This window comes from Pinus tabuliformis, chromosome 2_1 (genome assembly GCF_031772625.1).
Source record: "Pinus tabuliformis cultivar Carrire ecotype Pingquan chromosome 2_1, CPIR1, whole genome shotgun sequence".
Taxonomy (NCBI): domain Eukaryota; kingdom Viridiplantae; phylum Streptophyta; class Pinopsida; order Pinales; family Pinaceae; genus Pinus; species Pinus tabuliformis.
In genome coordinates this window covers 754,393,436-754,405,471 of record NC_142299.1, presented here as the reverse complement: position 1 = coordinate 754,405,471, position 12,036 = coordinate 754,393,436, and the positions used below count along the sequence as shown (strand labels likewise).

General features: G+C 35.2%; 1 protein-coding gene across 1 annotated transcript in view; it reads right to left on the bottom strand.

Annotated features, from left to right (window-relative positions):
* The window catches only part of LOC149202769 (uncharacterized), a 47,291-nt gene extending 35,530 nt beyond the window's left edge, over positions 1–11,761 (bottom strand). Inside the window, exon 1 of the mRNA XM_089401685.1 lies at positions 10,870–11,761. Within this exon, the coding sequence (XP_089257811.1) occupies positions 10,870–11,761 (892 nt within the window). The remainder of the gene's footprint in view (positions 1–10,869) is intronic.
* Positions 11,762–12,036: the final 275 nt, after the last annotated feature.

Genomic DNA, 12,036 nt, shown 5'->3' with positions numbered 1-12,036 from the left:
CATTCGAATCAGAACACAAATATCATCTATCGAGTATCCCATGGAGTAGTCCACAAGGATGTGACAGTGGGGATAACGAGTGAACAATGGTGGTATGTCTAGTATCTTACAGAGTAGTCCACAGGGATGAGACAACGATGATAACTAGTACAACACATTCCCAACAATGTAAGTACTAAAACATCTGAAATAATTCAACTATCTTAGTATAGGTGAAATAAGCATGCATTACAAATTCCAAAAGAATAGTCTTAAAAGCATCTACAAAACATGCATGAAAACATTTTGGCCTTAACAAGCTTCTCTATTAAGAAAAAGTCCCAAGACCCATATGTACAACATACATCACTAGTCCCAATAGTGGGATGTTAGAGCCACTCCTCACTCCTCAAAGAACTGGTTGTCTACTCTGGCTATGTGGGAGGAGCTAAGGTGAAAAGTCTTTGGTCATACAATGGGAGGGGTATATATAGCCAAGGATGATTCTTGACCCTCGTGACTCTTGGACTACCCCCATGATTGTTCAACTGACATGACTCTTCATATTCATGTGTGTGTCCATTCAACATCCTCTTTATATTACATTATCTTACAATAGATATGGCCCATAGTGGTGATTTCGCCTTGGCAATTCTTGACACAACCTGACATGACATTGTGGACATGTACTGGCTAGTTGTGGTGTCCATGTCATGTTTTTGCGCTATTAAGTGATAAATGTACTCTCAGGTGTGCTTTCTCTTCTCCTCCGCATGACTTCAATGTTGTGGGGTCTTCAATGGTCTTGGTCTTGCACGATGGTTCTATGCATGTGTTCCTTTCGCATGCTCTTGGATGTGATTGTCTTGTCTATCCTGCTACAAGTATTCTAACATGTCTTCTCCTTCTTCATCCCGTTCTTTGTCTCACCATGATCCATCAGTTTACCTGTTACAAAAAATCGCTCATGACAGAATGACATCAAATCCAAAACCTTCTACTATAATATGCATGGATTGTTTTCCATTATCAGGGCTCGGGACAGATGACATGCTAGGAATAGGGCCCATCAACTGTGCAATGTGTGGTTCCAGGTAACAAGGAGTTGAACTATCCATTGAGACCGCATAGAGCACAATTTAGGATTGGTTGAGGAACTCCGAGGCACAGTCTGCGTTGTTTGGAAAACTACGTAGTGGTCATTCAAAGGCAGGATTGCATACTTGAGATCACCAATAATAGCTGCAAGGTGGGACCCCAAGGGACACTCTGCATAGTTTCCAGAGGGAAGCCAAGGCAGGAAAACAAAGACATCAGAGGACAATTCTACGTAGTTTTTGAGAATAGTGAGTCCTAGCTGAGGGAATTCTCTCAGAGGACATCTACGCTTTCTAGGAGCATTTTAGGCTCATGTCTTTTCACAATGTTAGATTCCAGCAAGTAAGAAGGTGGCTTCATTACTGTTCTTGTGAAGTGCGCAGTTGAAATAGGTAGTGAGGCAGTTTTTGCGTAGTTTTGGGAAGGAATACATGCAACTCACCTATGGGATTGCATAATGCCATTGACTAGGACGACATCATTAAGCACTATGAAGTTCCAGGTAGCAGAGCAACATCACTAAGGGCTTAGACTATGCAGTGTAGCTCAATTGGGGTCCGATGAAGTGGGGTTGTTTAGTCGAAGAGATTTTAAGGAAAATATCTAACTATGAGAGGCAAGTGAACTTGTGAGAACTTCAACATTGTGAACACACACTTAGCAAACTTCGACAACATGACAACACTGACCACGAGGACAACATAGGAAATTGTGACCCTCTGTGAGACTATCTAGTGCTAAAAGAAACAAGTACGACACTTGGGATAGACCTTTGGATGTTCGTAATGACACTTGCGCCACTGTGATTACAACTTTGTGTATGAGTGTGAATGGTATTCACATGGTTAGGACAAATTGTATACACAAATACCAACCTTCATGGTCACCATAATGGTTCACAAACATGACATAACAACTAGACATGTCAAAGGATGACAATTAATCCAACAAGCAAAGGGTGGAAATCATGTAGAGGACACATCGAATGAGTTTCAGTGCTTGTAACCATGCATTTCATTGAAGACAAAATGATATGAAAATGATGATTAGTGATTCAATCTATACTAAGAGGGGTATTTTAAAATATGTGCTTCATTTTCCATACCTGCCCTCCAAAGGGTTGTGCATCATATGGAGTCTTCATGCAACCCCAATATTCTATCATACCTTGGGTTCCTTGGTCTACTTATCTTATTCATCAACTCCTTGAGAGTCCTCTACCATGTCATACTTCTTGTGATCAGTGAGAGACACATCTATGCAATTTTATTGGGCAGTGACTCTAGCAGGATGAGGCCTTGGGAGGACATATCTACATAGTTTCAGGATGTAAGGTTGACCAAGAAGCTAAGGGATAAACTCCATAGTTCTAGGATGAAAGGCATACTAAGAAGCTAAGGGACAAACTACACAGTTTTAGAATGCAAGGAATTGTTCTGAGATGACGTTTTGGGAGGACACCTCTGCACAGTTCTAGGATGCAAGTGAGACCAGAAAGCTGAGTGAAAGAACTACGCAATTTCTGTAGATAGTGGGTTTTGGCTGAGGGAAGGACACAGGAGGAAACCACTGCGTATTTTTGAATGGAGGTTGGGAAATTTTCCCCTTAAATTAAAACAAACTTCCCTTTACATAACAAGAAATAAGCCCCATCCCCAAAGATGATACATACTGCAAAAAGATAAAAGTGTGAATGACTCTGAATATCAGAAACTAGAGTTTGAGATCATGAGCTTACCAATACATGACTAAGGAACGATTGATCACAGGATCCAGAGTAGGCTCCAAAATTTGATACAGGCAAATATTTTGGAGGGTGTTCCAACTACTACAACATAATGATAGGATGAATACTATGTGATCTAGTTGGGCTTGTTTTGATGCAGAGAAACTAATCTTGAGTGATTGATGTGACTAATAATGAAAGTTAATGCAAGATTGAGTTGTTTTGAAGTACAATATTTTTTATACTATTGTTGTTTGTCTTGGTATTTTAAATTTCTTTGTGTCTCCCAACTAGAACTTCCAACAAGTTACTCTACTCTATTCATTGTTTCCAGAAGTTCAAACCTACTCAAGTATTCTACATCAATAGATCACAGTTGTCTTAATCACACACAAATGGCAAACAAAAAGGAAGAACACACATCTCATCAATCTCAATTACATTGTTTATAGTAATGATTCCAATCTCAATTACATTGTTTATAGTAATGATTCATGATTAAGAAGCAAAATCCACACTAGAAAACCTAAACAATTGAAGTTTTATTACAAATGTCAATCAATTTTTCATTTAGCTTTACTTTTTTATTTGTGTAAGTGTAAAATACTTTGATTTATATTACCACCATTTTTTTTTAATGAATTCAAATGTAATTCAAATATAAATATAACATATCAATAAAATGCAAGTTAAACCAATCTAAATTCCCTCATTTATACCCGAGAAATAAAATGAAACATTCTTCTAAGGTTCTAAATAAAAATGGATAATCAAATCTAAATAAATATTAATTAAAATCAAATCTAAATAAATATTAATTATCAAAAGAGAATGTATTACATTTTCATTGTTTCATTTTACAAGATTGAATTCATTAATAGTCAAACGTTTGATAGATAATGCATTTATATTTATGTTTAGCTATTATATTAAATGTTTTTGGCTTATAATTTTCAGTATTACAATAATCTTGATCCAAATGAATTTTTTTAATCTAACAAAATGATTCAGTTTTATATATAACCAAAAGTTAATGATAAATATTTGAAATGGTATTTGAGAATTTTAAAGAAACGTTAATGATAAATATTTCACGATCAATCTTTGACCAAAAAAATAATATGGTTTTTGAGATTTTTCAAGGAAATTTGATAAATATTTCATGATTAATGTTTTAATTAAAAATAATATTTTATATTTTTTCTTACGCATTATATTAAGTGTTTGTGTTGATACCTTTGCTTTTTAGTGTTATGACAATGTTTGCCATGTAATTATATGTAACCAATTTTTTGAGTTAACTGAAATGTAATTCAAACGAAAAATATGAATAAAATGTATTTTGAATTAATTTAATTTATCATACATACGATTTAGAATAAAAATAAAAATAAATAAAGAAAGAGTGAAATGGTCATTGAGAGTTTTAAAGAAAAGTTAATGATAAATATTTCATGATTAATGTTTTAATTAAAAAAAATGTTTTATAAAATTAATATTATTGATAATTGAATATTTAATAGATGATATTTGTGTTTACACATTATTAAATGTTTTTCTCGATATTTTTTTTAGTGTTATGGTAATGTTTGAAATGATGAATGTCTTTTATCTAACTATATAGTTTTATCTAGAAATAATGTCCATTTAAATATTTCACCTTTGCAAGTGGTAAACACTTTGATTATGAACCAATTATCATTACTTGTTTTTAATTTATGAATTGAAATGTAAGTATAATGCAAATACAAGATGAAAAATGAATCTTATATTAATCTAGGTTTCTTATTTAGATTAATAAAGTACCAAAAGACATGAAACAACAAAGATAAAGTTAAAGTTTATATAGTAAATAGTTTGCCAAATAATAATTACAAAAATATTCCTACAATTAAGGCAAAATGAAAAGATTGCGTTATGTTGTTGTTAGAGGATAGAAGGCTCTTCAACTTTTAGAAAGTGGGATGAAAGTGAAGGAATATGAGTTCCTATGAAGGAACTTCAGTGATAGAGGCTGTTATGGTTTTGGAATTCAAGAGCACATTGATTTGGGAATCAAGTGAGTTCAACATTTGCTTGACTTGTGATACTGACATAATCTGGGAATTTTAACTTTATTTTTATTGATGCGATATAAAGTTATTTTGGTATTATGAAACAATAGTGTTTCATGATTGTTATTTTGATATTGATGCTATCTAAATTTATTTTTCTATTATGAAATAATAAAGCTTCAGGATGGTTATTCTTGACTGTATTTTTTGGGTTTAATTTTAATTATGTTTGTGATAATTAGATTGTTTTGAGTTATTTTCTAGGCTTTAGTTGTAAACATTTCTCTTCTTCTTCTGTTTAAAACGTATGATCCTTCAACTGGTGTTTATGATATGGACTTCTATGTAGTCCTAGAATGTCGTGGAGAAAGAGAGCTCAATCCATTATTTTCATTCAAGAAAGGGTTACCAAGGAATATGCCATGAAGTGGTTTCAAGTTAAATATGGAGTCATTCTTAACAAGTCACAAAATTTTTAAACAAGCAACTTTGATAGGTTCATAATTAAGAGTAGTCTTGGTGGGAATCCACATCCTTCGACACAATGAATTTGTCTTGTCTTAGTTTAATACATGGATGGAACACTACATCATGTATCCTTAGAGTAGTCAGAGCTCGGTATACTAGTTCTATTTTAAAGCTAAAGGAAAGAACTTTCTATATAGATTATCTTTTAAAGAGATTTGAAGTGTTGTTTTTTTGTAATTAAGAATTTTTTGGTAGATTTTCTGTTGAGATCATCTTCTTCTCGAAGATCAAGACATGCACTTCTTAATTGAATACATTCTTTGGATTTTAAACTGAGATATTCTTGTGTGTGTTTAATGGATGATATAATATTCCTTCTCTTTATCAAAATTTTAGGTGAGAGCAAGGAAACTAGCTCTCCAAAATTTTGTCAGTTGAACCTAAATCTCTAGAATATTGGATTCGTTGGAATCTCCTTGAAACATAAGATATGATAAAAAAGAAAGATCACTAAAGAAACAAAATTTCATAAAAATTTTACATCTTTATTCTATGCAATTGTTTCGTGTGCTAAATTTTTTACTTCTTTCTTCTATGCAATTATTCGTGTGCTAAGAATTTTACTTCTTTCTTCTATGCAATTGTTTCGTGTGTTACCACCTTATGGTGGTTCCATTGCAACATGTTGTGCAATTTCTAGTTAATAATTAAACCAGCTTAGACCCATATTAACAGGAAATCTACCAAATAGTGAGAGGGATCAAATCTCTTAAAGTAAAAACCTCTTTTAAAGTTAGAAAGAGATTTGATCCTTCTTTCTCCTTGGTTATGAAAATATTTAATGGAGAAACTTTCGAGTTTAAAACCCTATGGATAAAAATCCAACCATGAATACAAGTTGGTGTGGCCTAGGTAGAGTCAGATCCCCTCATATTTCAACATCATAGAAATCTCTGTGTGGTTTTGTTTAAAGCCACAAGCAAATCTTAATAGTTAAAAACAAAAAAAACTAAGGAAAAAAACATTATACAATATATTGTACATATAAAATGTATTTTATTATTACATATACTAAAATTATATTCGCAAAATGATATTTAATACACTAACTTTATTCTTAAAAAAAATATATATTATTATTTTTGGGAAGAAGAAAAATATTATTATTATTATTATTATCATATATTAATGGTGATGCTCGTATTTGTTCATATTTATTTTATATTTTTTTTGGCTACTCATTAATAATAATATATTAAAAAATAGATATCCAATTCAAATAAAAAATATTTCCATTATTTAATACTTATTAAAATAATATTTAATATATTAGATCTCTAAGCTCGAGAGAAGACTGAATATATGGTATCATAAGAATCTTTCTAGAGCTAGAAGATTGGTGCTCATCAAAGCAGTTTTAGAGGCCACCACCTTTTACTAAATGTCCCTCGCATGGATTCAAAGAAGCATCCTCAATTGAATACAAAACCTCTACTGCAAATTCCTATGGAAAAGCGAACAAACAAAGAGGATATATGCATGGGAAAAATGGGATCTTTTGTCTATCCCTAAGACATGAGGCACGGTTCGGGTGTAAATAATTTGGAAGATTTCTCCTTTGTACTTGCAACCAAGCTAGTGTGGCAATTAGTCACCACTAAAAGTCTCTGGACCAAAATTGCAGTTGCTAAATATATTGAACCATTAAGGTCGTTGGAATAGCTAAGACAAACAAGCTCAAACAAATATGGGGTCTCAAATATATGGAAAGTGGTTTTGAATTCAATTTCACTTATATGGGATGGCCTTACCTGGAGAATATCTAATGGGACATCTATTTGAATAGGCCATGACCCTTGGATAGGTTGAGGGAATGAACACCTGCTACCTGAAGGCTTACTCTAGAATCTTAACGAGAAAGGAATCACACACTTCATGCACATTGTGGACTAGGAGAGATCAACCTTCCTACGCTAAGTGTGGAAGTCAACCCATAGCCTCCTCCTTCCTATTTAGTGGCACCAATCTTGGAGCACTTACACAACAACCCTCATTAAATCTCACATTTGAATAAGAGAAGGGGAGGATGAGATTACATGGGCCATCACAAAAAATGGTTGGTACTCCCCAAAGCAAGGGTATCTACATCTGGCCAATCGATAAAAGCCTCACCACATAGATTCACAGTGGAAAGGAATGTGGAAGCTTAAAGCACCTCCTCGAACAAGGTTACTCATGTGGTCCATAATGAAGAATAAGGTACCAACGAGAGATAACCTGAACAGAAGAGGGAAATACGGACCTTATTGGTGTTGCCTCTGTAAGGACAACACTGAAACATTGGATCACTTTTTTCTCTCATGCCCCATCACAATCGAACTTTGGAGCTCCATTCTATTTCACACACCCTCATCCAGCAATTGGAGGGGACAAACCACTAAGGTGGTATGGGAAAATTGGTGGTCATTTGTACCTACTCGTAAAGCTAGGAACCTCCCCCTATTCATTAGTTGGGAAATTTGGATAGCTAGGAACTGCACCATCTTCCAGGACTCCGCCCACCATTGGCCATCCATCATAGCCAGAATACAAGCCAACTATAGCACACTACCCGAGGATGAGTCTGACTCTCTTCCTAGAACTATCATTCGTGATTCCATTAATCACTCACAGCCTTTGGCGTATTTTGATTGATCGGCACAAGAGACTAGATGTGGTGGTGGGGCAACACTATATATTACAGATTCGCATTTCTACCATATTCAAATGGGACTTGGAATTGGCACAAAGAATTATGCAGAGCTCATCACTGCAAAAAATATCATACAATTTGTAATTGAAAAAAATGTCATAATCTACATGTTTTTGATGACAAAAAAATTGTTCGCAACCAGATTAACAAAACATCAACATGTCATGCATACAGATTACGACACATATTGGATGAGGTGCATAAATACATTACATACTTTGATAATTTTTCTTGTCACCATGTCTACAGGAAACAGAATGTGACATTCGTTGACAAAATTTCCAAAGAGGCAGTGATCAGGCCATGCAACCTCTAGATGATATAGGAGTAGTGAGAAGGAGAACAATACAAGTACTACGACCGCCCATAAATGGACCGTGCAGCTCAGGCTCAACAGGAGCCTGAAATCATTTGATATTTGCCCTATTTATTTTTGTTTATATTTATTATGCTTATACATAATCAACACATGTTTATAGGAATACTCTCTGTGTAGAGTAACAAAATTTTGAGTTTATTAAACAACACTCATTTTAAGGAATGTCTCCATGCGTGGAGAACATATATTTGTTTCTTAAATTTGGATAGACACAACCTACTACATTATGCATTTGCTTATCGCATCTACAACATGTAATTTTCCTATCTTAATAAAAATTACGATTTTTCCAAAAGAGAGAAAATATTTAATATATTAGTTATATTCTTAAAATTAAGATAAATATTATTAATATTATATATTACTCCTAATGTTCATATTTATTCATATTTAATTTACATTTTTTTTGGGTACTCGTTAATAATAATATAATAAAAAATGAAATTTTTCATGAAGATATTTTTGAAAAGCAGAAAAATATTATTAAGGAGAAAAATATTATTATTATTAATATTATATATTAATGATGATGCTCGTATTTTTTCATATTCATTTTAATTTTTTTTGGTACTCATTAATAATGATACATTAATAAAAAAATATATTGAAAACAGATATTGAATTCAAATAAAAAATATTGTCATTATTTAATATTTATTAAAATAATATTCAAAAAAAATATTTAATATATTAATTTTATTCTTAAAATTAAGTTAAATATTATTAATATTATATATTACTCGTGATACTCGTATTTATTCATATTTAATTTACATTTTTTTATATTTGTTAATAATAATATAACAAGAAAACAAAAATATAATTTTTTCAAGTTAATTTCAACTAAAATTGGGTCAATATTTTTAAAAACCTATTTTTAAGATGTTTAATCTTTAGAATTAGAAGTTTCTTTCACAGTGTTCAATCTGTTTATGCATTCAAAAATGTATTTTAAATAATCAAAAATCACATTCTTGCTTAAAATTGAAAAAAAACTTTCTTGCGTAAAATAATTTTTAATATGTTAACTTTTTTTTTTCTCGGTAAAAAAACTAATTCTATTAAGAAAACGTATGGTACAATGCGGGATTACAACCAGGAGAAACAAGAACAAAGGCAGCCGGAAAGGATTGGTTGTCCACCTCGGCTCCTAAGAGAGAAAGAGTAGAGAAAAAAGCTAAACAAGAAGAAACAGAAGGAATAGAGGAGCAGGAACAGAGCAGAGGAATCTACCCATCATGTGCGGAATCCACTATTCTGCATTTTTTCCCTTTCTTTTTGCCAACTTTGACCCACTCAGGGGGGTTTTGCTGAGCTGGCGTGATTTGCAAGCTGAGATGCGCCGACGGAGATGTCTCCTTGTCCGAGTCCGAGGATGAGGTTTCATGGATCCTTTTCTGAGAGGCTGGTGTGACGGACGCAACTGTTGGATCAGCCAAGGACGGATCCGGTTCCGGCGCAGCTGCCTCACCTTCCTTGATCTCTTCCTCTTCATCTGAGCTGAAATCAAAATCATCCATGGGAGGAGGATCATGAGGCTTCCAGCTTTTGGATTTCTGCTTAGTGTTGGCTTTCTTCTTTTGGGCTGGCATCGTGGGACAAGAACTCTGAAGGTGGCCTGTAAGATGACAGTTGCGGCATCGGAAGGCTGTGTTCTCGTAGTCCAGAGTCTGAGTCCAGTGGAAATCTCCTATTTTGAGATTGATCTGGTCCGGGAGACCTTTGCTGATATCTATTTCTACACATATCTTGGCATAAGTGTATAAGCCCTTTTCCCCTCTATAGACGTCAGTGTCTAAAAGCCTGCCTAGAGTGTTGCCGATACCTTGAAGTACTGCAAAATGCCAAAGATTTGCTGGGAGGTTTGGAAGTCTGACCCAGATGGGAAGCTTGGTGATGACTGCTGTGGATGGATCGAACTCTTGGAACCAAGGAGTGAGGAATAAGCCAGCGGTACCCCAAAACCATGGGCCACCAGTTAAGGCTTTTTGATAATCCGTCTCAAAGGCAAACACTACGATAAAAAATCCTTTTGAGCATAGCAGAACCTTGCAGTTATTGGTCCAGTTAGAGTGGATCCATTGGTAGAGGTCTGCTGTGCGGGGCCATAGCCCATTAAACCTGCATATAAGGCCTTGATCCGCAAAATGTTGGGTTTGCTCATCCAGCGATGGATGCTTTATTTCTATGGAGGGGGTTTCCTCCAGTTTGTCCACCAGGAAAGGCTTAGGAGCTTGAGCAGGTGGATCTGTTTTCTTTGGAGTCTTAGCATGGACAGCATCCTTGTAAGAAAAAGCCTTAGCTGAGGATGACTGTCCTGCAGCGCCTCCTCTTAAACGCAGGATGAGTTCTATGGAGGAATTTCTCTGGATGTTGTAAAAAGACAGGGGGTTGAGATCCTCAAGCTGTTTACCTGCGTGGAGAAGTCGATATGCTGCAGAGGGAGTCCCCAACTTGATCTCCAGAGCCAGCTTGAGGTCTAGCACTAGATCCGTCGCTCTTACCCATTGTAGCATGGTTTTGCCGCTAAGGAGTCTGATTTGAATCTGGAATGATGTGGAAGATGGGGAAGATTCTGTATGCCTTTTTCCCCATTCAATCTGTGGAGAGGGTGGGCCAATGTCCTGATATGTTTTCGAATCCTGTATTTGTCTCAGGAGCAGGGGCGGGTGCGGATCTGCTGTTAAGAGACAGCCCTTTGGTCTTTGCCCCGATCCTTCGAACTTATTCATGCTCAGAGCGATCCAGTAGCCGACGGCGGCCAAGGGCAATGAGACGGCGGAGCTAGGGTTCGCCATCGTCTCTCTACAGGATCGATCTCTTGAATACATGCTGCGTTTTTCCTTCCCGTAAGCGCCATTTTTGCTGAAGGACGCTCCTTTGCTCAAGAAACTGGTGCCGATCATAGGGTGCGGTATATCTGTTTGGGGCAGAAGTACAGGGTTCTGTTCCCCATTTTCGCAGACGCAGGGCCAAACATCCGCGTAGGAGGACGCATCCATATGTAACAGTGTGGATCGGTTATTTTGAGAAATATATCCCCGGACATTGAAGAGGGGCCAGGGCCATCCTGTGGATAATGATCCGAGACCAGTGTGGGGGGAAGCCCTCCAGTATCGTTTGCCTTGGTTCGAATCCATTTTCTTCTTTTCATCAGGTAAACCAGACCAGATCCCGTGGGTAGCCTCGAGCTCTGTGACTCCCGCTGCTGGGCTCAGAGCCGTTTCAGTATTCAGAAGTTGTCTGGGGGCGGCGGCGGCATCAAACCTGTCTACTGAAACCCTAAACTCAAGAAATCCTGCCATCGCTCCGTCCCGACTTCTTGACCGGGCAATTTTTAATATGTTAACTTTATTCTTAACATTCACATAAATATTATTATTAATAAAATAATAGATTACTATATTCATTGATATTTATTTTAATTTTTTTAAGTCTCCATTATTGTAAAAATAGATATGTATAAAAAACACAATTTCATTATTTAATACTATGAAAATAATATTTAATATAGTAATAATATAATAGGTTATTGATGATGTTTCTATTTATTCATATTTATTTTAATTTGTCTTATAAT